General features: G+C 30.6%; 2 protein-coding genes across 11 annotated transcripts; one reads left to right on the forward strand and one right to left on the reverse strand.

Moving 5' to 3' along the window:
• The first annotated feature begins 37 nt into the window (after positions 1–37).
• LOC118072550 (U3 small nucleolar ribonucleoprotein protein MPP10) lies at positions 38–2,741 on the forward strand. The gene is made up of 4 exons (XM_035092518.1): positions 38–197; positions 292–1,621; positions 1,687–1,795; positions 1,884–2,741. Exons 1-4 carry the CDS (start codon positions 121–123, stop codon positions 2,255–2,257), a joined length of 1,890 nt encoding a protein of 629 aa, XP_034948409.1. The 5' UTR covers positions 38–120; the 3' UTR covers positions 2,258–2,741.
• On the reverse strand, positions 2,446–18,863 carry tgo (Aryl hydrocarbon receptor nuclear translocator homolog tgo). Of its 10 annotated transcripts, none has more exons than XM_035092517.1 (12): positions 18,615–18,863; positions 18,209–18,257; positions 11,687–11,767; positions 7,610–7,770; positions 5,733–6,053; positions 5,446–5,658; positions 4,891–5,070; positions 4,655–4,813; positions 4,432–4,582; positions 4,004–4,349; positions 3,786–3,927; positions 2,446–3,706 (listed from the first exon to the last, which is right to left on the reverse strand). In XM_035092517.1, the coding sequence occupies exons 1-12, from the start codon at positions 18,652–18,654 to the stop codon at positions 3,489–3,491; spliced, it is 2,061 nt and encodes a 686-aa protein (XP_034948408.1). In that variant the 5' UTR covers positions 18,655–18,863; the 3' UTR covers positions 2,446–3,488. The 10 variants fall into 10 exon arrangements, with proteins under 10 accessions (XP_034948408.1, XP_034948407.1, XP_034948401.1 ...); XM_035092516.1 differs by having other exon boundaries at positions 7,610–7,773; XM_035092510.1 differs by lacking the exons at positions 18,209–18,257; positions 18,615–18,863 and adding an exon at positions 16,144–17,603 and having other exon boundaries at positions 5,455–5,658; positions 7,610–7,773.
• Positions 18,864–19,359: the final 496 nt, after the last annotated feature.

Below are 19,359 nucleotides of genomic sequence, written 5' to 3' on the forward strand. Positions count from 1 at the left end.
CATAGAGATTTGAGGTTATGTTTTGTAAATTTCCAAACACGCGTGTTGTGTTTTTGAGTCTGTCTTTGAAATGTTTATTGTTATTTAATAAATAATTTTTTAAATATAAATTAGGATAAAATGGAGAACATTAATATCCTAAACGAAGTTTATACAACAATTGATGAGAATACGCAGAATTTCGAAAATTTCTTGAGGTATGTAAAATTATAGTACTGTCTAAACAAACCAGACTCATGTCAATGATTTATTTTGAACGAGTTTGTATTTTCTTATTCTGAATTTTTTCAGTGTTCAAGATCATTTAGCAAATCAATTTCGACAAACAACAAAATGTTTGTACGATTTTACAAAATTAAATTCTAACCATAAAAATAATGCTCTTCCTGAGCTTGTTATTCAAGACTTTGATGAAGAACAGATTTGGCAACAAATAGAAATACAAAATGAATCAGAATTAACACATTTTCTCACTGAGGTCTCTCGAGTGTTATCAAAAAAAAGCGATTTAACATTACCTGTAAGTTTAACAAAATCGGAGGATACTGTTTTGGATGATGAAGCAAATACTGAAGAAAAAGAGCATGAATCTGAAAAAGAAGAAAACGCTCAAGATGATGAATCTAACAGTGATGATGACATGGATTTTGATTTTGGTCTGGATGAGATACAACAGAAAGACAAAACTAAACCAAAGTCATCTAAACGTCATAAAAAATCGTCAATTGTTGATGATAAATTTTTTAAACTAACAGATTTAGATGAGTATCTCAATCGTGAAGACCAGAAACAATCCAAAACAGCAGATGATGAGTCTGATGAAGAGTCTGTTGATTTATTCCGAGATGATTCGGAAGACGATGATAATGGTAGAACATTAAAGTATACTGATTTTTTTGATAGCCCAGATAGTGAAGATGAAAATGTTTCTGAAAAAGAGAAGGACAAGAATGAAGAAGATAATTGTTCAGAAAATAATTCTGATGAAGACTATGAATCTGATAAAAATGACGAGAATAATGAAAGAATGAAAAAAAAAATTAGAAAAGCAGAGAGTACTTCAGACTTGAACAATAGCGATAACGATGAATCAGATGATAGACGAAATGAAATAAAGTCTACACTTGAAAATCGACAAGAAAGATTGAAAAAAAGAATTGAAGAGCTAGAAAATGAAGCTATTTCTGACAAGCCTTGGCAATTAAAAGGTGAAGTATCAGCAACTGGTCGTCCGCAAAATTCTCTACTTGAAGAATATGTCGAGTTTGATGTAACAACAAGACCAGCACCAATTATAACAGAAGAAACAACTTTAAGGCTTGAAGATATCATAATGCAACGAATTAAAGATAGGGCTTGGGATGATGTTGAAAAAAAATTCAAGCCTGTTGAAACACCAATGGAGTATAAAAAGAAATTAATTATGGATCAAGAGAAGAGCAAAAAAAGTTTGGCTGAAATTTATGAAGAAGCTTATCTTAAACAAAAAGAAGCTCTAAATCCTGAAAACCAAGAGAAAGAGGAGGAAGAGCCAGAAGAGCATAAAGAGATTCGTGGAATGATGAATTCATTATTCCAAAAATTAGATGCCTTATCAAACTTCCACTATACACCGAAAATGGTAATGATTTTATTATTGATTACATTAAAAAATAACAGATTAAATAATTTTTAATAATTTTGTAGGCTCAACCTGAAGTCAAAATTATCAGCAACGTACCTGCTTTTACAATGGAAGAAGTTGCACCAGTTGCTACGGCTGATGCAGCACTTTTAGCGCCAGAAGAAATTCAAGGTATATATTATAAAACAATAAATAATTATGTTTACTTATTAATTATTTATTTCACACTGGAAAATATATTTTTTTAATTTTATTCTAGCTAAGCATCGTGGTGATCTTATTGGAAAATCGGAGAGAACCAAAACAGATATGAAACGTGAGAGAAGAAAGAAAAAATCACTTCAACGTAAACGGTTTAAAGCAAAAGAACAGAAAGAGAATAGTACTTTATCTGATAAATTAAAGAAGAATAAGAAACAAATGCAAGAAGCACAGAGCTCTATGCTTAAAAAATTAACCAAGGATAGGAATATTAAGAAAGTAGATGAGACTAATCACAAAGCTATAAAATCATCTACAGCTTTCTTTACACAACTGCAAGATGAAGTCACGGAACTTATTAAATCAAAAACTCAAAAAGTGAAAAATAAGAAAGAAAAAGTGAATAAATCAGCTGTCAAGTTAAAATTATAAATTTTGTATAGTCATAAATATGAATAATATAATCTTTTATATTCTCAGATTACTTCATTTCTCTTGTTTCAGTCAAGTATTCTAAGTTGTGTATAAAATATAAAAATATGAAGGTGAAGGATACTGCAGGAAATAATGTTGTGAGACGATTTGAAAAAAAAATACAACTAATATTCATAACCCGTACATTGGTGAAAAATTTTTCTTTCTAATTTTCTTATTTTTTCCATAATGATATGCTAGTTTCATCATTTTCATTGTATCTGAAAAATTGTTATACATGTACAAATACAACAAATCACAAGTGATCACTTATTTTTGCAGGCGGTAACATTATCTATATTTTGTTTTCTTATAAGTATCTAAAAACGGTGTCCCATAGACAAGCAAAGTGTGTCAGTTATATAATTTTGTACATTCTTGTATCTGAACGATTTTCTGTAAATTTTTTCTCAAAGTAAAATTGCACTGTAATAATTACAAAGGACTCATTAACAGTAATTTTAGGCTAATGTCGTACGATAACTATCATCAAGCTTTAATTAAAAGTTACGATTACGTAGTTCTGATGCTAAAAAATAATAATAATAATAAAAATGTTAATGCGTTAATATCAAATGATATTATTCAATTATTCCATAGTATGCAATTATTTAAATAATTTAATACTAAATGAAAAATTTTTGATTACTAGTAGAGTATAACTTTAAAAAATGGATGATCGGTACTAACTTATTATTAGTTCAATTAATAACTAATGACAACATTACATGATAAAATATCATGTAAATTTACGTACATAATTACTTTTTTCTAATAAAAAATAATTCATTCAAAAGTGAATGCATTCGAATTCGTAATATCATCAGTAATATTCAATTTCATTTGCGCGTCATTGTCATTTTAAAAATTCTTTTAAAATCATATTTATATTTATATGCATTTTTATATATATTTATACGTCTTTGCTTTTATGAAAGACGGAATATAAATGTGCGCATTTTGAATTCATTCAGCTGATTGTGTTTCTATAAAGTATCTAGTCCCGTCATATTAATTAGCAAAGACAATTCTTTAAAAGCTAATTACAAACCTTTTGGTGTATTAATACGGGAGCTTATTTACTTTTAAGGAATGTCTCCCGAAAAGGAAAAGACGTTTAGATTTAATGCTAACGATATTCCATAGAATAGAACAATTTAAAGTCTTTATCAATAAATCTTCATTACTGCTACTCAAAATTTGTATTAAACATATTAAGCTCTTCGAACCCAGTAGGTCCACTTTGTTCTTGAAGCATTTGTAACATGTCTGATAATTCTTGAGGTTGGGGTCCGGTGGCACCCTGAGGACCATGAGTAGCTTGAGGTGGACCGGCGACCTGAGCATTTGGTTGGCCTCCATCTTGCGGTTGAGTTTGATGTTGTTGACCTTGCCAAGTCCACATACCTTTAATAATTATCATTATTAATTTTTATTAATTTTTGTTCAATTTAATTCCGCAAAAATAATAAATTAAATTACTTACTTGGATTATTAGGCACTGTTGTAGCTGAGTGATATTGGGTTGCTGGTGTTCTAGCTCCACTACTCAATTGTGTATAAGTAGGGCCACTAGGTGATCTTGAAGGACTTAATTGATTATATTGATAACCTTCGGTTACCGGTTGCTAAAAATAACAAAAACCATTTAGTTCCACGTGACGTTAAGAAAGATCAATAAATTTCTCTCAAAATGTTTCCTACTTGTCGACCAATATTCCACCCTTGTTGAACCGGCGTAGGTGAAGTATTAGCAGTAGGTTTTTGCATTCTATTCAATACTGTCGTTGATGTATTTTGTTGATTAGGTGAGCCGTAAGCAATGGGTGATTGAGTTGATTCATAGCCTTGATATACATTTTGAGTGCTAGCAGGTCGAGGTTGCTGTGGACCAGCAGTCGCTACTGCTGCCGGATGCTGCATCATATGGTGTGTAGGGTACATTGATTCTCTAGAATGATGTCGCTGTAATGAATAATCCAAACTATGTTGTCCATACGGAGTTATTGTCTCGCTTTCTGTTTGTGTTTCTGCTCCAGGATGAAGTGATCTAAATAAAATAAATTTATTAATATTAACAGATATAAAGAAAGAAACCTCTTTCTACTAATATGTTATCAGATTAAACTTACTTTGCAGTTGTATTTGTACAGACAATATATTCTACTTCTTGTGAACATGGATTGAGGAAAGCAAATGCTGATGTTCTAAGCCACACCCAATCACGATTTTTAGCACGAAATCGGTAAACCGCTGATATTACTTGTCCTTTGAGTTTCAGAACTATATGGAAGATTATATTAGATATAAATATACATAAATATAGCCGATAATGATTGTATTCTAGCTACATACCTTGATCAAAGCTTTCTCGCATGTGTGGTAAATCTTCCTGATGAAAAAATTCATAACACTGATGGCCCAGAAGTTCTGATGGTGTGTAGCCTAATATACCACCAACCCTTTGATCTACAAATGTAAATTTACCTTCGGCGGAATGGCGTGAAATAAATTCTGGAAATACAGTTAGTAATAAGTGATTCAAATAAATTATAAATACTACAGTATAAATAAATTTATTTATTATTTACCATTATTACTATTGGAACCAGCTAAATCACTCGTGTTTGGTGTACTGGTGACTTGCAGTCGTCCAATGGCAACAAGGCAGCAATGAGTATTTCCATCTTCAGCTACCACAGCGTCTGATCCAGGTTGAACACCTCTTTCACCTAAACCCACACCTGGTACACATGGAGTAACAAAATCACCTACAGCGCAGAATAACTCATTAGTCCACTGTTCCCTGCTGGCTGACATTAACTACTCTTTCTATGATTATCATCAATATTAATTCTAATATTGCTATGTAAGCAATTATTTTATATAACTGACTAAATTTTAAGTTATTTAACTTTTAGAAAAAATCAAACTAAAAAAAATTTTGGCCAGTAATATATGTAATTGTGTACAAGTAAGATTGCAAAATTAATAAATGAATAATTAAGGAAAGATAAATATCATGCATACATAAATAATTTTTATGTGCAGTAATACAAGGAGTCTTGTAATGCAATGAAGTTGAATCACGAATAGTTTGTAAAAAATGCCGATAGGAACAATGGATAAATGGTAAAGTCCCATACCAAACTCACCGCTGGGGGGCCAATTTTTGATATACCCCGTGCAGTGAACAACGGCGTAATTTTGACCGTCTCTCCCTGGTGGCCCTAGTGAATTTCTTTGCTTTAAACGATGTAGCCCTTGCGAAGCAGCCATGTCACCGGAGGTCTGAAGGCTACCAACCTTCATACGACATATAAAGCCTCTTCTTGAACCCATACTGAGTCTTACTGAAGCTAAATTTTTTATTTTATTTAATCTCATTCAATACCAACATGTTTTGAATAATAATACATAGATGACTACTAACTTTGGTGTCCTTCTCTTTTAACAGTTCCAGACTTGAGATCGAGTATTCTTCCAGATTGTTGAGGTTCAGCAGCACTTAATTGTTCACGAACCTTTTCCGTGTCATCGGGATGAACTTGAGAATACAAACTTGAACCATACCATTCACTCTGTGTGTAATTGAGAACTGGCGCAACTGAATCAGAAACATAAATGATCCTGCCAGTGTCACAGCTAACAACGAAGAGAAAGCCATCAGCAGCTTCAAGAATTAAATGCTTGAGTTCTTGATCAGTTAAAAAGGATGGTTTATAAGTACCATCCGCACTTGTGTTACCCGTACCTGTAACATTAAATTATGTATCTACAAACAATGAATAATTCAATTGTTCAGTGACAGATAATTAAACGTGTGATAAATCTAATTTAATGAGATGTTTTAACAGAACTTTTTAGGACTAGCTAAATATCAGGCAATTTAAGGACTCAATTTATGAACGAAAAACACCGAAATTTACTAATACCGTAAGTATGGGTAAATATCAATGTTCAAGATCGGAATTGCAAAGCGGACAGGATCCTGGGAGGCAGCGAGAGTGCAAGCGATGCGATCTTTGTACCGATATGCGAGAAATTCCGGGAAGAAGAACTTTAACGACTTCCAAACAAGATCTATGAAAGGTTCTGATCGTGACCTTCGTTACCATTACTTTCCATCCAGGCTAAACATCCAGATACTTCCTCAACAAGATGAAAAAAATCTCTGGAAGAATAATCTCCAAGTGTATCCTTTCCCAGGCTAAAAAATCCAACTTAACATGACATGGAATAGAGTCATTTGAATTTTAATAGAATAAAATGATGACACTTGTATTCACAGTTGGAAGGAAAAAAAAACGATTTTTTTTTTTCGTGATCATCGATCTCAAACTCTCTACCTCAAGTAATCGTGGGACGTGTGCGATGCCTCCCTCCAAGTACATAGAAAGTCAAAGACAGAAGGAGAAAGAGAACAGGAGAATCCTTCTCTTAAAGCAATTTGTATTCAGTGGCACTGTTGTCGGGAAAGAGGAGAAGTAGCTATAAACAATGCGACGTTCCACCGATACGCGCAGCAATCTCACTGCCCATGGTTACACGCAACGACATTTAATCGTGTGTGTTTGTGTATGTGTAGTTACGCATGTATGACCAAAGAAGATGACCGGCAACTCCACCCATGCCACCGGAAGTATATATTGTGTCTTCTGCATTCGATATATCCACTCCTGATGGCCCCAGGCCATAATCAACGTTTCCTGGTAAATTGGTCCGTTGCTTTTCTCTCTAACTTTGGTTTCAACTTGGCAAATATTTATTTAATCATATTGTCATCAATGATATTAAAATTCCTAAAAATTCATCATAAATATGAAGCTTTTAAACATCAAATATAAAATTGAAAAAATGGATTTAATTCTACTATCAATTGAGTTATATTAATATTTCATTAACTAGATACTTGAAAAAATACTTGAATTAAAATATAAATCCATTTAGTGACCCTTTCTATTTTTATTTTAACCAGAAGAAGCTGTTATTAAATTAACATCACCATTGAATTCATAGTAGAGCAAGCATCATTTAGACATTTGTTTAAATATCACCTCTTTAGAACTGTGTTACTAGTATACCTTCAGGTTTACGTGCCAAATCGCAAAACTACCAGCAACAAGTTATCGTCTGCAAATGATTACTGTGGACTAAACGTCAACTTGGAGTACCATTGATATTGAATCAGGAAGATAAATATTTTTATCGTTGAGCGTAAACATTAAATACAATGTATTAATTAAATAAAGTATCTAAAGGTAAACAAGACAAGTGTTTTACAATATGTATCGAAAAGAAAAACATTACCTCTAAGTGCTTTCATATGAGCAACTGCCATCCTTAGTATAGTAAGCTTGTCTGGTTTTCGAGCTAACGTTGAGCATGTTGGTACCATGTCAGAGAGTTCAGTAATATAGGCCGTCATCTTATTCCTCCTTCGACGCTCGATTTCGCAATGATTTTCTCTGCTGCTTTGACAACAAAAACAAAGTCATATCAGCAAATAAAGTACTTCCTTATTATGTAATTAATTACTTATAAGTGAAAATATTTTTTGGAGTATTGATGAAAGAATTCATTTAAAGTTTATGAAAATAGTAGTGAAAACGAGAAATTCGAATATTTGAAATGATTTGTTATCCATAAACAAATTAAATTCTTTTATCAATAATATTCCTTATGAATAAATATATAATTAATAAATTGTAATGTCACTATTATTACTTCTGATTAATTAATGTTCCTTCATAAATTAATCATTGAATTGATTGTACTGATCAATGATTTCTGAATATAATATTGTTTCATTTGAATTTTAAAGTATTTAAAGATGGAAAAATTTCTTTTTCTTCGGAATTACTTTTTTTATTACATGAGGAAAATAATTACAATTGTAAAGTAGCAAACAATAAAAATATTATGCATAAAGTATGTGAAATTGTTCTATAATGATGATAAAATTGCAAGCACTCTCTTATTTCATAAATTTTCTCTCACTCTACTTGACTTGCATATTATCGGCATAAACAAGCTGGATTCGCTGGAATATCCCTCTCATTACGTGACACGAGGGCATGCCGTCAGTAACTAGTATAGTCTCTTAACTCTGAATGGCTAACTACATAACAACTGAAGTGCAATCGTAAATTTAGTACCGTTTAATTTATGATAATTTCCTAAAAAATGGTAGAAAAATATTTTTTCTAAAAAAATTAGATTAACATTCTTTTATTAATAATATTTCAACAACACATTGTGGTGCTATCATACTCAAAAATTAATTAATTATCAATGAATAAACAATATGTAAAATTAGTTGAATTAATACATGAGTATTGTACTTCATAGTCTAGTAATTAAAGGGTTTTGTATCTGTACTAATTGAACTAATCGTGGGATCTCCTTTTTGCTGACGAACGAAGATGTAAATTTCTAATGGATTTATTTGAAAAAAATGAGATATCAAAATGAACTTGTCACCAGTCAAAGAATTCAATTTTCTCTGCTGAAAGACGTTTATATTGAATAGCTGTGAGAATAATTTATGTGAATAATATTTTACAAGTTATTGAAGAGTGTAAATATACGAAGTGGGAAAATGTCACTGACACCTTGGTAAGAAAATTTTTCTCGACCTTTGCATCTATCTGATTTCAAGAAGTTTACATTGAAGCAGCAACCTGTTGGTCCACTCCAAGTAAAAGTCTAGATAGACATGAAAAGAAAGAATACAATAAAAAATCGACTTTAGGATGATATTACTATATTTACCAGAGTTAACTGGCACACATTGAAAAGATAATTGATGGTATTACAAATAAAAATGTTCCTCATGTTTTATAATTAGAGTTTCTGATTGAGAATAATAAATTTCTTAAAATAAGTTCCCAAGTATATTCATTTGATATCATTGTCTTTTAATTCCTGTTTCAACAGAATATTCTAGAATACCTACTGGAGAAATATTATTCTGAGGATTCTATTGACGAAATGATTCAGTGATAATTGTTATTGATCATCATACGAATTGCTGTAACTAAATGATAGAATTGCAGCTTTTTGAAGTTACTTTTTTCCAAGTTTTATTTTGATGACAAAAAAAAATAATGTTGAAAGACTTGGGTTGATATAGATAAGAGTCACTCATAAACCTTATAAAAAAGTAGTTATTTGTTATGATCAACGTCTTCAGTTATAGTTATTATTTCTAAAAGAAGTACTAAGATAAAGCACTGGATCGTAGACTTATAAAGCGAAGAGCGAGAGAGCACTTCTGGGTCAGAGTTCAGTGGCTACAAAGCTGCTTGCTTGCACTCTTGAGGCCCATCGAGTGTATCTAACTCTAACACGGTTCCAACTTGAAAGTACATTAGTGAAAAAGTATTAAACATTCACATAATTTTGCATGCAAATTTATCAGTCCTGTTATCTTGGTAAAAAAAAAGTTTTCATTTAACAATTTTAATTTTCTAGGAATTACAAATTATGTTTCTATTATATTTTTCAAAATTATGTAATTTTATCTATTTTATCATAAACTAAAAAATGATGTATACATTTTTTGCTGTCAATTTCATATCATATTTATGTAAGAACATAAATATGATTTTAATTAAGAAGATACCATCTAGCTGAATGTGTGATTATAAATAAATTGTGGATTTCATTTATTCTTACATTGATATTTTATTGTAAATTAAATTAATTCTTGAATTATTATCACGTATAAATATTTAAAATATTTTGATATCAAATAAGATAATAATTTATATGAAAGCACAATAAATTAGTTTAAAGTAACTAAATCCAAGTAGCATCGCAGAAAATTGAATTAAAAATCCTCCAACAAAATGAAATTAGTATGATGAATTAAACAACATAGACTTGAATGAAATTTGGGGGACTGTGAATAAATATAGAGTTGGAAAGACTCGTGCAATTCAACGCATTTTGAACGAGTCGGTTAACCACTGGAATGCTAAGAGACGATGCAATCCGCGAGAAGCTATTCCGTCCACTAGTGCTTTATAATCGAGCGGACCAAAAATGCCAGGATTTACATCAACGCTAAGATGAAAGATGGGCAAATATAGAAGTAAGAAAGAGATGAGAACGAAAGTGAGATGAGTATAATTTATAAGGGGTTGGATAAAATCGAATAAAATGAGCGAAATAGCGGTAGAGAGAAATGTAAGCGCAAGGTACAGAGACTTGGCGTAATATAAGATGCTCAGTAATATCGTTATTAACTTAAAAGTCATGTTCTTGTGCGCGACATCAAATCCCAAGGAATGTTTGCGGAATGGTGTAACTGCTTTTACTGTCGGAATTCTTTTTCATTTTTGTCCTATCAAGTGCACTAATGTTTTTTTATATCATCAATCTTATCAAGATAAATTAATTTTGAAATTTTTCCTAAAATTGAGTCAGCATGTAGAAAGACCAACAACAAGAATTAATATACATTAAATATCGAAATAAATTAAAACCAAGTAAACATTTGGAAATATTTATTTACTTCAACATCTCTCTATATATACTTCTGATCATTAATCAATTTTTATTTATGAGAAACAGTTTTTGATTTCAATAAACTTGAAATCTCCTGAAAACCCATCAATTGTATCTTCCTCTTCCCCCAAGCTAAAAAGATTTCATCTGAAATAGAAAATATCCACTACTGATCAGACATTAGTCTTGATATTAGAGAATAAAAAAAGCAATTTGGTAGACCAGTGTTATTATATGGTTTTCAATATTTGAGATCACTCACAACGACATCAACCACGCGATCTTGTGGACCCTGAATGTCGAGAGCGTATCTTGTGTTCCCACGGCAAACTCAGAGATTCGCCGAGGGCTTCTCTCATTCCTTTATCGACTTTGCATTGGCGAGTATCAGGCATAGGTTCACATACAAACACATCGACACACGTGAATTCTCTTTGGTACTTGTAAGGTGGTATATAGGTAAATGAAAGATATACATGTACATTTACCATAGAGTATACAGTAAGTATCAACGCGCATTTCACATTATGTAGTTGATCGTGACTAATGTGAATCGTATTGCCGAGAGTCAAAGAAACGATTAATCCGTTTAAATTCGACTTCAATTTATTGTCTTATACCTACACTTGATATAATAATATTCAATGGTATTTTACGTAAGTTATATTTTTAAAATAAATTACTATTTTCTATTCTTTGATTATCATTCGTATTTTTATTTTGATTTAAGAGACCAATAATATCAGAAAATTGATCTAGATTGTTTAGTAATTTTCTATAATTTTTCAGAGCCTCCAATTGTCTAGCTATCTTGCAAGTTATAAATCATGTATACAAGAGATGTAAAAAGAATCCTCGTAGCTCTACACTTACCTAGCAAATCTCTCCTTGTCCTGCAAATTGTCGTCTTCGATTCTCCGGTACTTTCCTCCGCTAGGGTCATCCTCATCAGATCTGAAATAGGTGATTGATGATTTTTATAAGTATCTCTGCATGAAACGTGTCATCATTCTCACAAGCAAGACAAAAATTTTTAGAAAATATCATAACAATAACTAAATCATTATTATTATCTTAATTATAATATTTATCAAATACATGTTCTAAAACCTGATTCAGAATATTCAACTTGAAAAATAAAAAAAAAAATTGTACATTAAGTCTAACATTTCACGATAATAAAATGGTAATGAACTGATAGGGTAATCGATCAATATTAATTAATTCATAAATGATTGAACATAAAATAAATGACGGTAAATGTTACAGAGTATCATTTAGCAGATATATTATTTTATATTTGGTTTGCTAGCTTACAGTGTTATTATCTAAACTTAAATAATAAATAAACAAACGGCACAATTATGCCACTAATAAATTAGCAAAAGCTCGTAGCACAAGTTAATAGAGAATTTATTTACATTTCTTGCTCACTAATCATACAAGTAATCTCAATCAGTTTCAAAGTATTTAAACCACCTACAGATATACAACCACAAGTCAGACACTTTCTATTGGCGATTCTTTTTACTGATTCTGTAAAATAAATAAATGAATAAGTTGAGGTGAGCTTTGTGAGTTCACTAGAGATCCCGTTGGTTAGTGAATAGTTGTGCGAGGCTCATCAATTCGATCGACGGTTGTAAATCCATCAGCAATCCTCATTACTGCTGGAACATTTCAACCAGGGGAAAAGAAACAGGGGAAAGACGAGAACGATGCTTGTAAGAAAACTACATTGACTATATACTATACTATATCCTCTTCTTCCATGTTGAATGCTGTACACAGCTGTATACAAATCCGCAATGAGAGAAAGAAGGAAAAGAAGTAGAAGAGCAGGAAGACAAGAGAGCACGAGTGATGCACGGTTCTGACCCTGAAGTAAAGGACCGAGGATATCCCACTATCCCATCTCTCTCAACTGTCGAGACGAGTTGCTGTATCCCTTGCTTGGCCTCTGTGGGGTATCCATGACCCCCCACCGCCCTTTTACGAGGGTGTACAGCCAAGAGCGCATCCGGGTGAGTCTCGCACTAGACGTCCTCTTCAAGACGCTCCTCTCTTTCTTTTTCCCTACTTTTTTTTTCTCTGCAATTCTTTTTTCTTTGCTTTTTTTTACTTATCATTATCCTCTGGTCTACGTATCACTATTGGCATTCGGATTGATTCATTTCCTTGATGACAAATAGATAAAACTTTTGTTTTCCCTGTTCTCCAGCTTTTCTGAGTCAACTGAATTTTGAGTTCTATTAATGTAAGATGGATGATTTTGATTTTTCTTGAAATATGGTTGGAGATTGGAATAAAACTCTATCATCATTGTACATCTCATTTTATGTTGCATTGAAAATTTATTTTTCTTCTCTTTCTTGTGGCTTCTTTTCTTCTATTCCCTGAGTCACATCTCTGCATCTTATTTACTTGAATATATTTACATTGAATGCTTTATAAATGTAGCTAGTGGTCAAGGTAACTTTGACCTGAAAAATATATATTTAGTCCTTAATCCTTGTTTAAATTCAGGTCCAAATCTATTATTCAAGTTTTAAAAAAAAACCTATAAATTGTGAAAAAATAGCTGTGAAAATTTACTTGACTCTGAAAATAAGAGGAAAATGCATAAAAAAGATGTTAATTTAATCTCGTTGTAACATCAAATATCATAAAGTTTAAATGTCTCAATGGTTTACCTTTTTTCTTTCCTTGATTTTAGATACCATCTTCTTTTATTTTTCTTGTTGATTTCTTTTGTGTTTTATTTTTCTGGTATCATAATATGTTTCTTGTGAAAGTGAACAAATATAAAAAAATATTATGACCTTATAAATCATGTGTAATATTGGCTGTCAATTTATATTCAAGTGCTACATTATCGAAACGATATCTTGTTCGAATGGTAGCTAAGTATGATCCGTTAACTTCTATCCGGATCCACGCGAGAAAGGGCGGTTCACGATTCTTCGATTTTTATATATGTATGCTTCTTGGACATTCTTTGGTGATGTCATTAATCTCAGCAAAAAAGTACTATTGATATCAAAGTTCAGTAGCAAACAAAAGATATCAATGACAGAACATGTACATTAAATGCACTTTTTGCTATTCAATAAATGTCAGGATTTTTTTCTTCTTTTTGAATAAATAATTTCTCCAGTGTAATTCAACGAGAGATTTTCTCAGTGAAATTTCGCCAAAAAGCATCACATCATATTCAATTAAAATAATTGTTTTTCATTTTTGTTAATAAAATCAAGCTCTTAAAATTCTCATTTTCATATTGCCTTCTTCAATTTCTTCACTGTTAATTTCTCTTTCATCAGAATTATAATTATCAAACATATAGATGCAATTCTTACTCCAAAATTATGTTCCTACTCCAGCAGATCATCACCAGCGCGAAAAAGGTTTCATTACCATAATATTTCTACTATCCAGAAATATAAATATTTAATAGAACACATCTACAATACCTCAAGTGTTAAAATATTCAATTTCATCTTATATGTAATCTTCGTCTAACGGATATACGATAATTACACCCATAAACTAGAATTAGACATGCTACATAATTAGGATTTCAACAACAGTATTAATAAAAAGTAGATTTGAACGTGCAAACATTGATGTGTTCAATGTTTACATATATTGTATCATTGAAATAATTTTCCTAATCATTGATTATTTAATTTACCATCACATGTCAACTGAGAAGTGTTAAGAAAAAAAAGTTTGATTAGAATTTAAATAAATAATCATTGAATAATAAAATATAAATTGCTTTCACTTATTGTGGTTAAGTTTAACGTACAGAAACGTCTTATACATTCTCATTTGATTATGAAACTTTGGAGTCAACTATTGCGTCGCGTGAGTAGCTTTTATAAGCAGTGTATACTTGAAAAATATAAACTTGGCAAATTTCGTAGCATAATCATATAAATATGTTTTTTTATACAACATAAAAATCAATGTATTGTAAAGTAATAAAATCATCATCTTTTAGTCTCAGGTGATCCATTAAAGCTACTAGCAACCACAAATCTCTTTTACGTGACAAATTTCACACCCAATGGATTTTACATTTGTCTCTAATATAATCTACTGTATTGTGTATATTCACACCAAGATAATAATACGATAGGAAATAATCATTTTGTATACAAAATGTTTTGTATAAAAGTGAAATGTTTTTTAATCATCTTTTCAACATTCGAACCAGTAAATGTAATACAATTGTTGAATCATGTGAATAAATTCAATTTTATCCTCATGCGGAAACTTGATAATAGACATTATACAATTGAAATAAAAAATGTCTAAAACCAATCGCAAAATAACTAAATGTTTGTTATGGCTTCAACGTCGTTGATTTCCTTGAAATTATTTCATAAACATCATACAACCAAACGTTATATTATTTCATACATGATTTCTCTACAGTCTTATTTTGCTGGTTTTCTTACAAATTATGACTTTCAATCTAAAATCAAACTTTGTATTATTCTTATACAATTTTCTTTTTAATATATCAATGAAAATTTTCAAACATATTAAAACTATAATAAATAATTATCCTTAACACATTCAAGTGTTATATAGTAAAATGTATTGATAAGAATAAGTCATTTTTTGAAAAAATTTTTTTAAAATGATAATAAAAATATCTAGTGAAATAATTGAGTGATAATTACTTAATGCCAATGTTCAAAAAATGTCAACTGTAAATAATTTGATAAGCTGATAGATTAATTGGTTTATCGTAATAAAAGATGACGTTCATTTCTGCACGTATTGCTATGAAAATTCTGAATGAGTAATGACTTGGAGTACTCAAGATATCATTATTAATCACAATCTTGTAAGAAATTAAAAAAAAAAACCGGTCAATCTAAAATAATCAACCACATAAATAAAGAACATGAAAATGTATGATGTTAAAGTTCAAGTTGCGATAATTAATAATATTAATTATTATACCTGCGCTATACCTTTATAATTTTAATTTCCTCCCTCTTTCACTTTAATCATGTAGTATCTAACTATTTCTGATAATCTATTCCCAGAAATCTACTTTTTTTGAAGGTCGACAGTTTATGAATAATAATCAACAACTATACATAAAAAAAGTCATCAATTTAACTTCCAAGTTTTATCTTTTAAGTGGCAAATCCTATCGTACTATCGATTGCATTAATCTCAGTGTTTTATTTAATTTTATTTTTAGCAAAAATGAATTTTTTTAAATTTCATTAATGTACACTTTTATTCATCTTAATGTTGGTTTTTATTACCCTGTTTCCATCTAATTTATCCCCTCAAAAATTTACCTCCGTCTGTTAGACTTTGGCGAGTCATTTTGCGGTTGTTGTACGTGATGTGGTGATAAGGTTTGTCCGTAAGACAGTAGCTGACTTCCGGGAGGAGGCCCACCAGCTCCAAGCGGCAAGCTTCCAACCAGTGGTGGTGCTGTTCCCAATTGGTAAGTAATGTGGCTGGGTGGTGGGGGGACATAATGTGAGGGACCGGGCCCTAGGCCTACCCCATAGTCTGTACTCCCTGATCCACCCCCGTACATATCACTCGGGTACTCTATTTTGATAGTTTTTAATTAACTTCTTCTTCAATTTAATCCACTAGACTAGTCACTCCTATAACTCCTGTTTTATCACTGACACTTATTACTTATTCCAAGTAGAACCACTGCACACCTTTCTTCACTATAGAAATTCATTTGTTTATTTATTTATTTTAGATTTCAACTCAACATCACTTGATAGCTGTGATTCATATCAAGTGAGAGTTTACTGAATTATTTGTGATATTCTACTTTTGAAATCTTGAGTCAAGTCTCTTTTGTGAAAACAAAGTTATTGCCAATGTAAATATTGAGACTTTATAGGATTTTCAGGTTTATTTATTATATTTATCTTGTTTATGTATAAAATATTTCCCGATTATGAAAAAATTTTTCAATATTAAATAGTTTGATTATTTTTATTACAAAATATTATCTTTAACCTTGTAAAAAACATTTTTCACGGGCTCTTGTTCTCTTTTTCTTCATATAAATATATGTACACTACATGAATTTTTTACATTTATGAATTACTGTCAATTTATAACACTTATCGTACACAATTATTTAGATAAAAAGCTTGCGTAACTTAGTTAATTATTACACGACAATTTAATAAATGAACAGAACTGAAGTTCAAATTTTGCAAACTGATAGTGATGAATTATTTAAAAATTATGCAACAATTTTATGTTGACACAAATGAAGAGAAATTTGTGAGTTATATACGAAATTTTCACTACAATCACATGTGTATGGGTTTTGATAAATTCACGTGTCACGCCAGTCACTATTTTTATGGTAGAAATATTGTACTACATGAAGAATAAACTTGATAACACTGAAAAGCACGATGGTAACAATCACAATAGAACGAAAATAAAAAAAATCAAAATCAAAAGACAGTTACGACTCGTCACCACCCACGTCCCACCAGTGACTGATTCCACCATAGCGGCATAATGTACCGCGGTTCTGTCCAGCTGAGGGGGAACTATTACTTCTCCCACCACTCACTCGATCATCCACCGTGATATGACTTTCTGAATTTTACTTTAATATTTTTAATCTTTTAAAACTTTTTTATCTTTCCACTATAACTTCAAAACCTTTGTTACTCTTTTAATGATTTATTAATATTAACAGTTACCAATTGTTTATTCTATCATATGCTACATTACATGCATACTGATTTTGTTTTATAATTGTGTCTACTTATAGTAGTTTTGATTACAACTAAATTTGTTTTGGAAACCAGCATTCACAATTTCTAGAATGTTATGTGGTATAGGATTAAACCTACTGAATGCTAGAATTTATTCTTTTGTTTGATTCAAGTTAATGAAAAGCACACAGTAGTTTTACCACAACTGAGTGAATCTTTCAAGTTAGAATTAGTCACCAACAGAATCAAGATTTTGTGGACCAGCTTTGTGACAATTGAGCAAAAGATGACTTTGTGAAAAAGGTCAGAGCAGGTATAAATTTAAAAATTCACATAGATCACCTGCAGTCTTAGTTATTTTTTCTCACAGATGTAGAGTAAACACATCTATTTATATAAATTCATATAACTCCAATTATTTAAGTTGTAAATAATAAGTATGTATGAAACAAGCATGTACATGTTCATTAAGTTTATAAATTATGGTTCAATCAATATTGAACTGATTGAGATCACTCTAAGATACTCTTCTCATAATCATTCAAAAATTTATTTTTAAATAGTCACCAGGGTTATTTAATACTTCCTAAACTGAAGAGTTTATTAATACTTACAATTTATGTACATAAATTAAATTACTGTTGAAACTTACCCAATGCTGGATGTCACTCTTTTTTGCGCCATTTTCGCCGAATCAGACCCTAAAAATGAATAGTTTACAACCTTTAGTATAGCTTTTAATATACAAAAAAAATATTGTTATTATTAAGATAAGTATCAATAGTTGGATAAGTTCAAGTAATAATAGATGAATTATTAAATAGATTAAAGGGTATTTAAAGGTAATTTAAGTTAAATTATGAGAGAAGAAGCATTGTGCTCATTTCTGACCTTAGTATCATTCTATCAGAAATATATTTAGAAAGTTAACCGAAATACAAAAGTGCTATTTTCGAATAACAAATATTTTCTGAATCTACGTGATAAGAATGAGTAACTTTTCAGTCAGGTAAATGCTAATGATGTTAATATTAAATGTTACACAAGTGAGATTTTACCTGTCAGAGAATGGGCAATCGACATTTCGATAGTAAACATTCAGATAAATTTTCCTTCACTAAAATGTGTAGAATGTAAAAATGTAAAACACAATAATGTAGTAATTACATTAGCCTTTTTCTTTTCGCTCTACTTATATCAAAACTGGGTGTTTACACTAAATAGTTGCGCCATTTTGAAGTTTTGTTGAGGGTTTTATTTTACCTTCAACATACGCGGTGACTACGGCGACACGGAATACAAATTATTATGAATGCATTCGCAATCGGCGATGATGTAGAGCCAGAGGATCTCAACCTTATGCATGGTTTATGTATTGACGTTTATTGTAAAGACGTTATATGCTCACATAAAATTATAACAAACTTTTAATATAAACATATGTATATATATATATATATATGTATCAAACATTGAATTTGTCATCAATTCTTCCAATATTTTCAGGAAAATGTATAAGAATAGCTGTCGGTACATTTAATTCGAGCGGGAATTTTGTTAATTCCAATTTTATAAATTCTTAACACTGTTTGTCAACAATAATATTGATAACATCCAAATTGAAAAGTAGATACTTTTAAATACAATATTGATTCAACATTTGTTTTTGTTGTGTACTGATTATAAATTTTATATTGATAAAAAAAATTTATTAATCTTCTTTATAAATTTTCTAAATGATCATTTCGCTAGTATGACATTTCAATGATATTTTTATATCTATAAAAAACTTAACTCTATTTC

The sequence above is a fragment of the Chelonus insularis genome, unplaced genomic scaffold, assembly GCF_013357705.1.
Source record: "Chelonus insularis isolate UGA/USDA-ARS -01 unplaced genomic scaffold, ASM1335770v1 contig_94_pilon, whole genome shotgun sequence".
In the NCBI taxonomy this organism is placed as follows: Eukaryota; Metazoa; Arthropoda; class Insecta; order Hymenoptera; family Braconidae; genus Chelonus; species Chelonus insularis.

Coding starts and splice junctions, on each gene's coding strand:
- tgo (XM_035092507.1), bottom strand. CDS start 16,391: ATGTACGGGGGTGGATCAGGGAGTACAGACTATGGGGTAGGCCTAGGG. Junction 5,071..5,445: donor GCCCCCCAGCGGTGAGTTTG/GTATGGGACTTT, acceptor TCTGCGCTGTAG/GTGATTTTGTTACTCCATGT. Junction 4,583..4,654: donor GCGAGAAAGCTTTGATCAAG/GTATGTAGCTAG, acceptor TCTTCCATATAG/TTCTGAAACTCAAAGGACAA.
- LOC118072550 (XM_035092518.1), top strand. CDS start 121: ATGGAGAACATTAATATCCTAAACGAAGTTTATACAACAATTGATGAG. Junction 198..291: donor AATTTCGAAAATTTCTTGAG/GTATGTAAAATT, acceptor GAATTTTTTCAG/TGTTCAAGATCATTTAGCAA. Junction 1,796..1,883: donor AGCGCCAGAAGAAATTCAAG/GTATATATTATA, acceptor ATTTTATTCTAG/CTAAGCATCGTGGTGATCTT.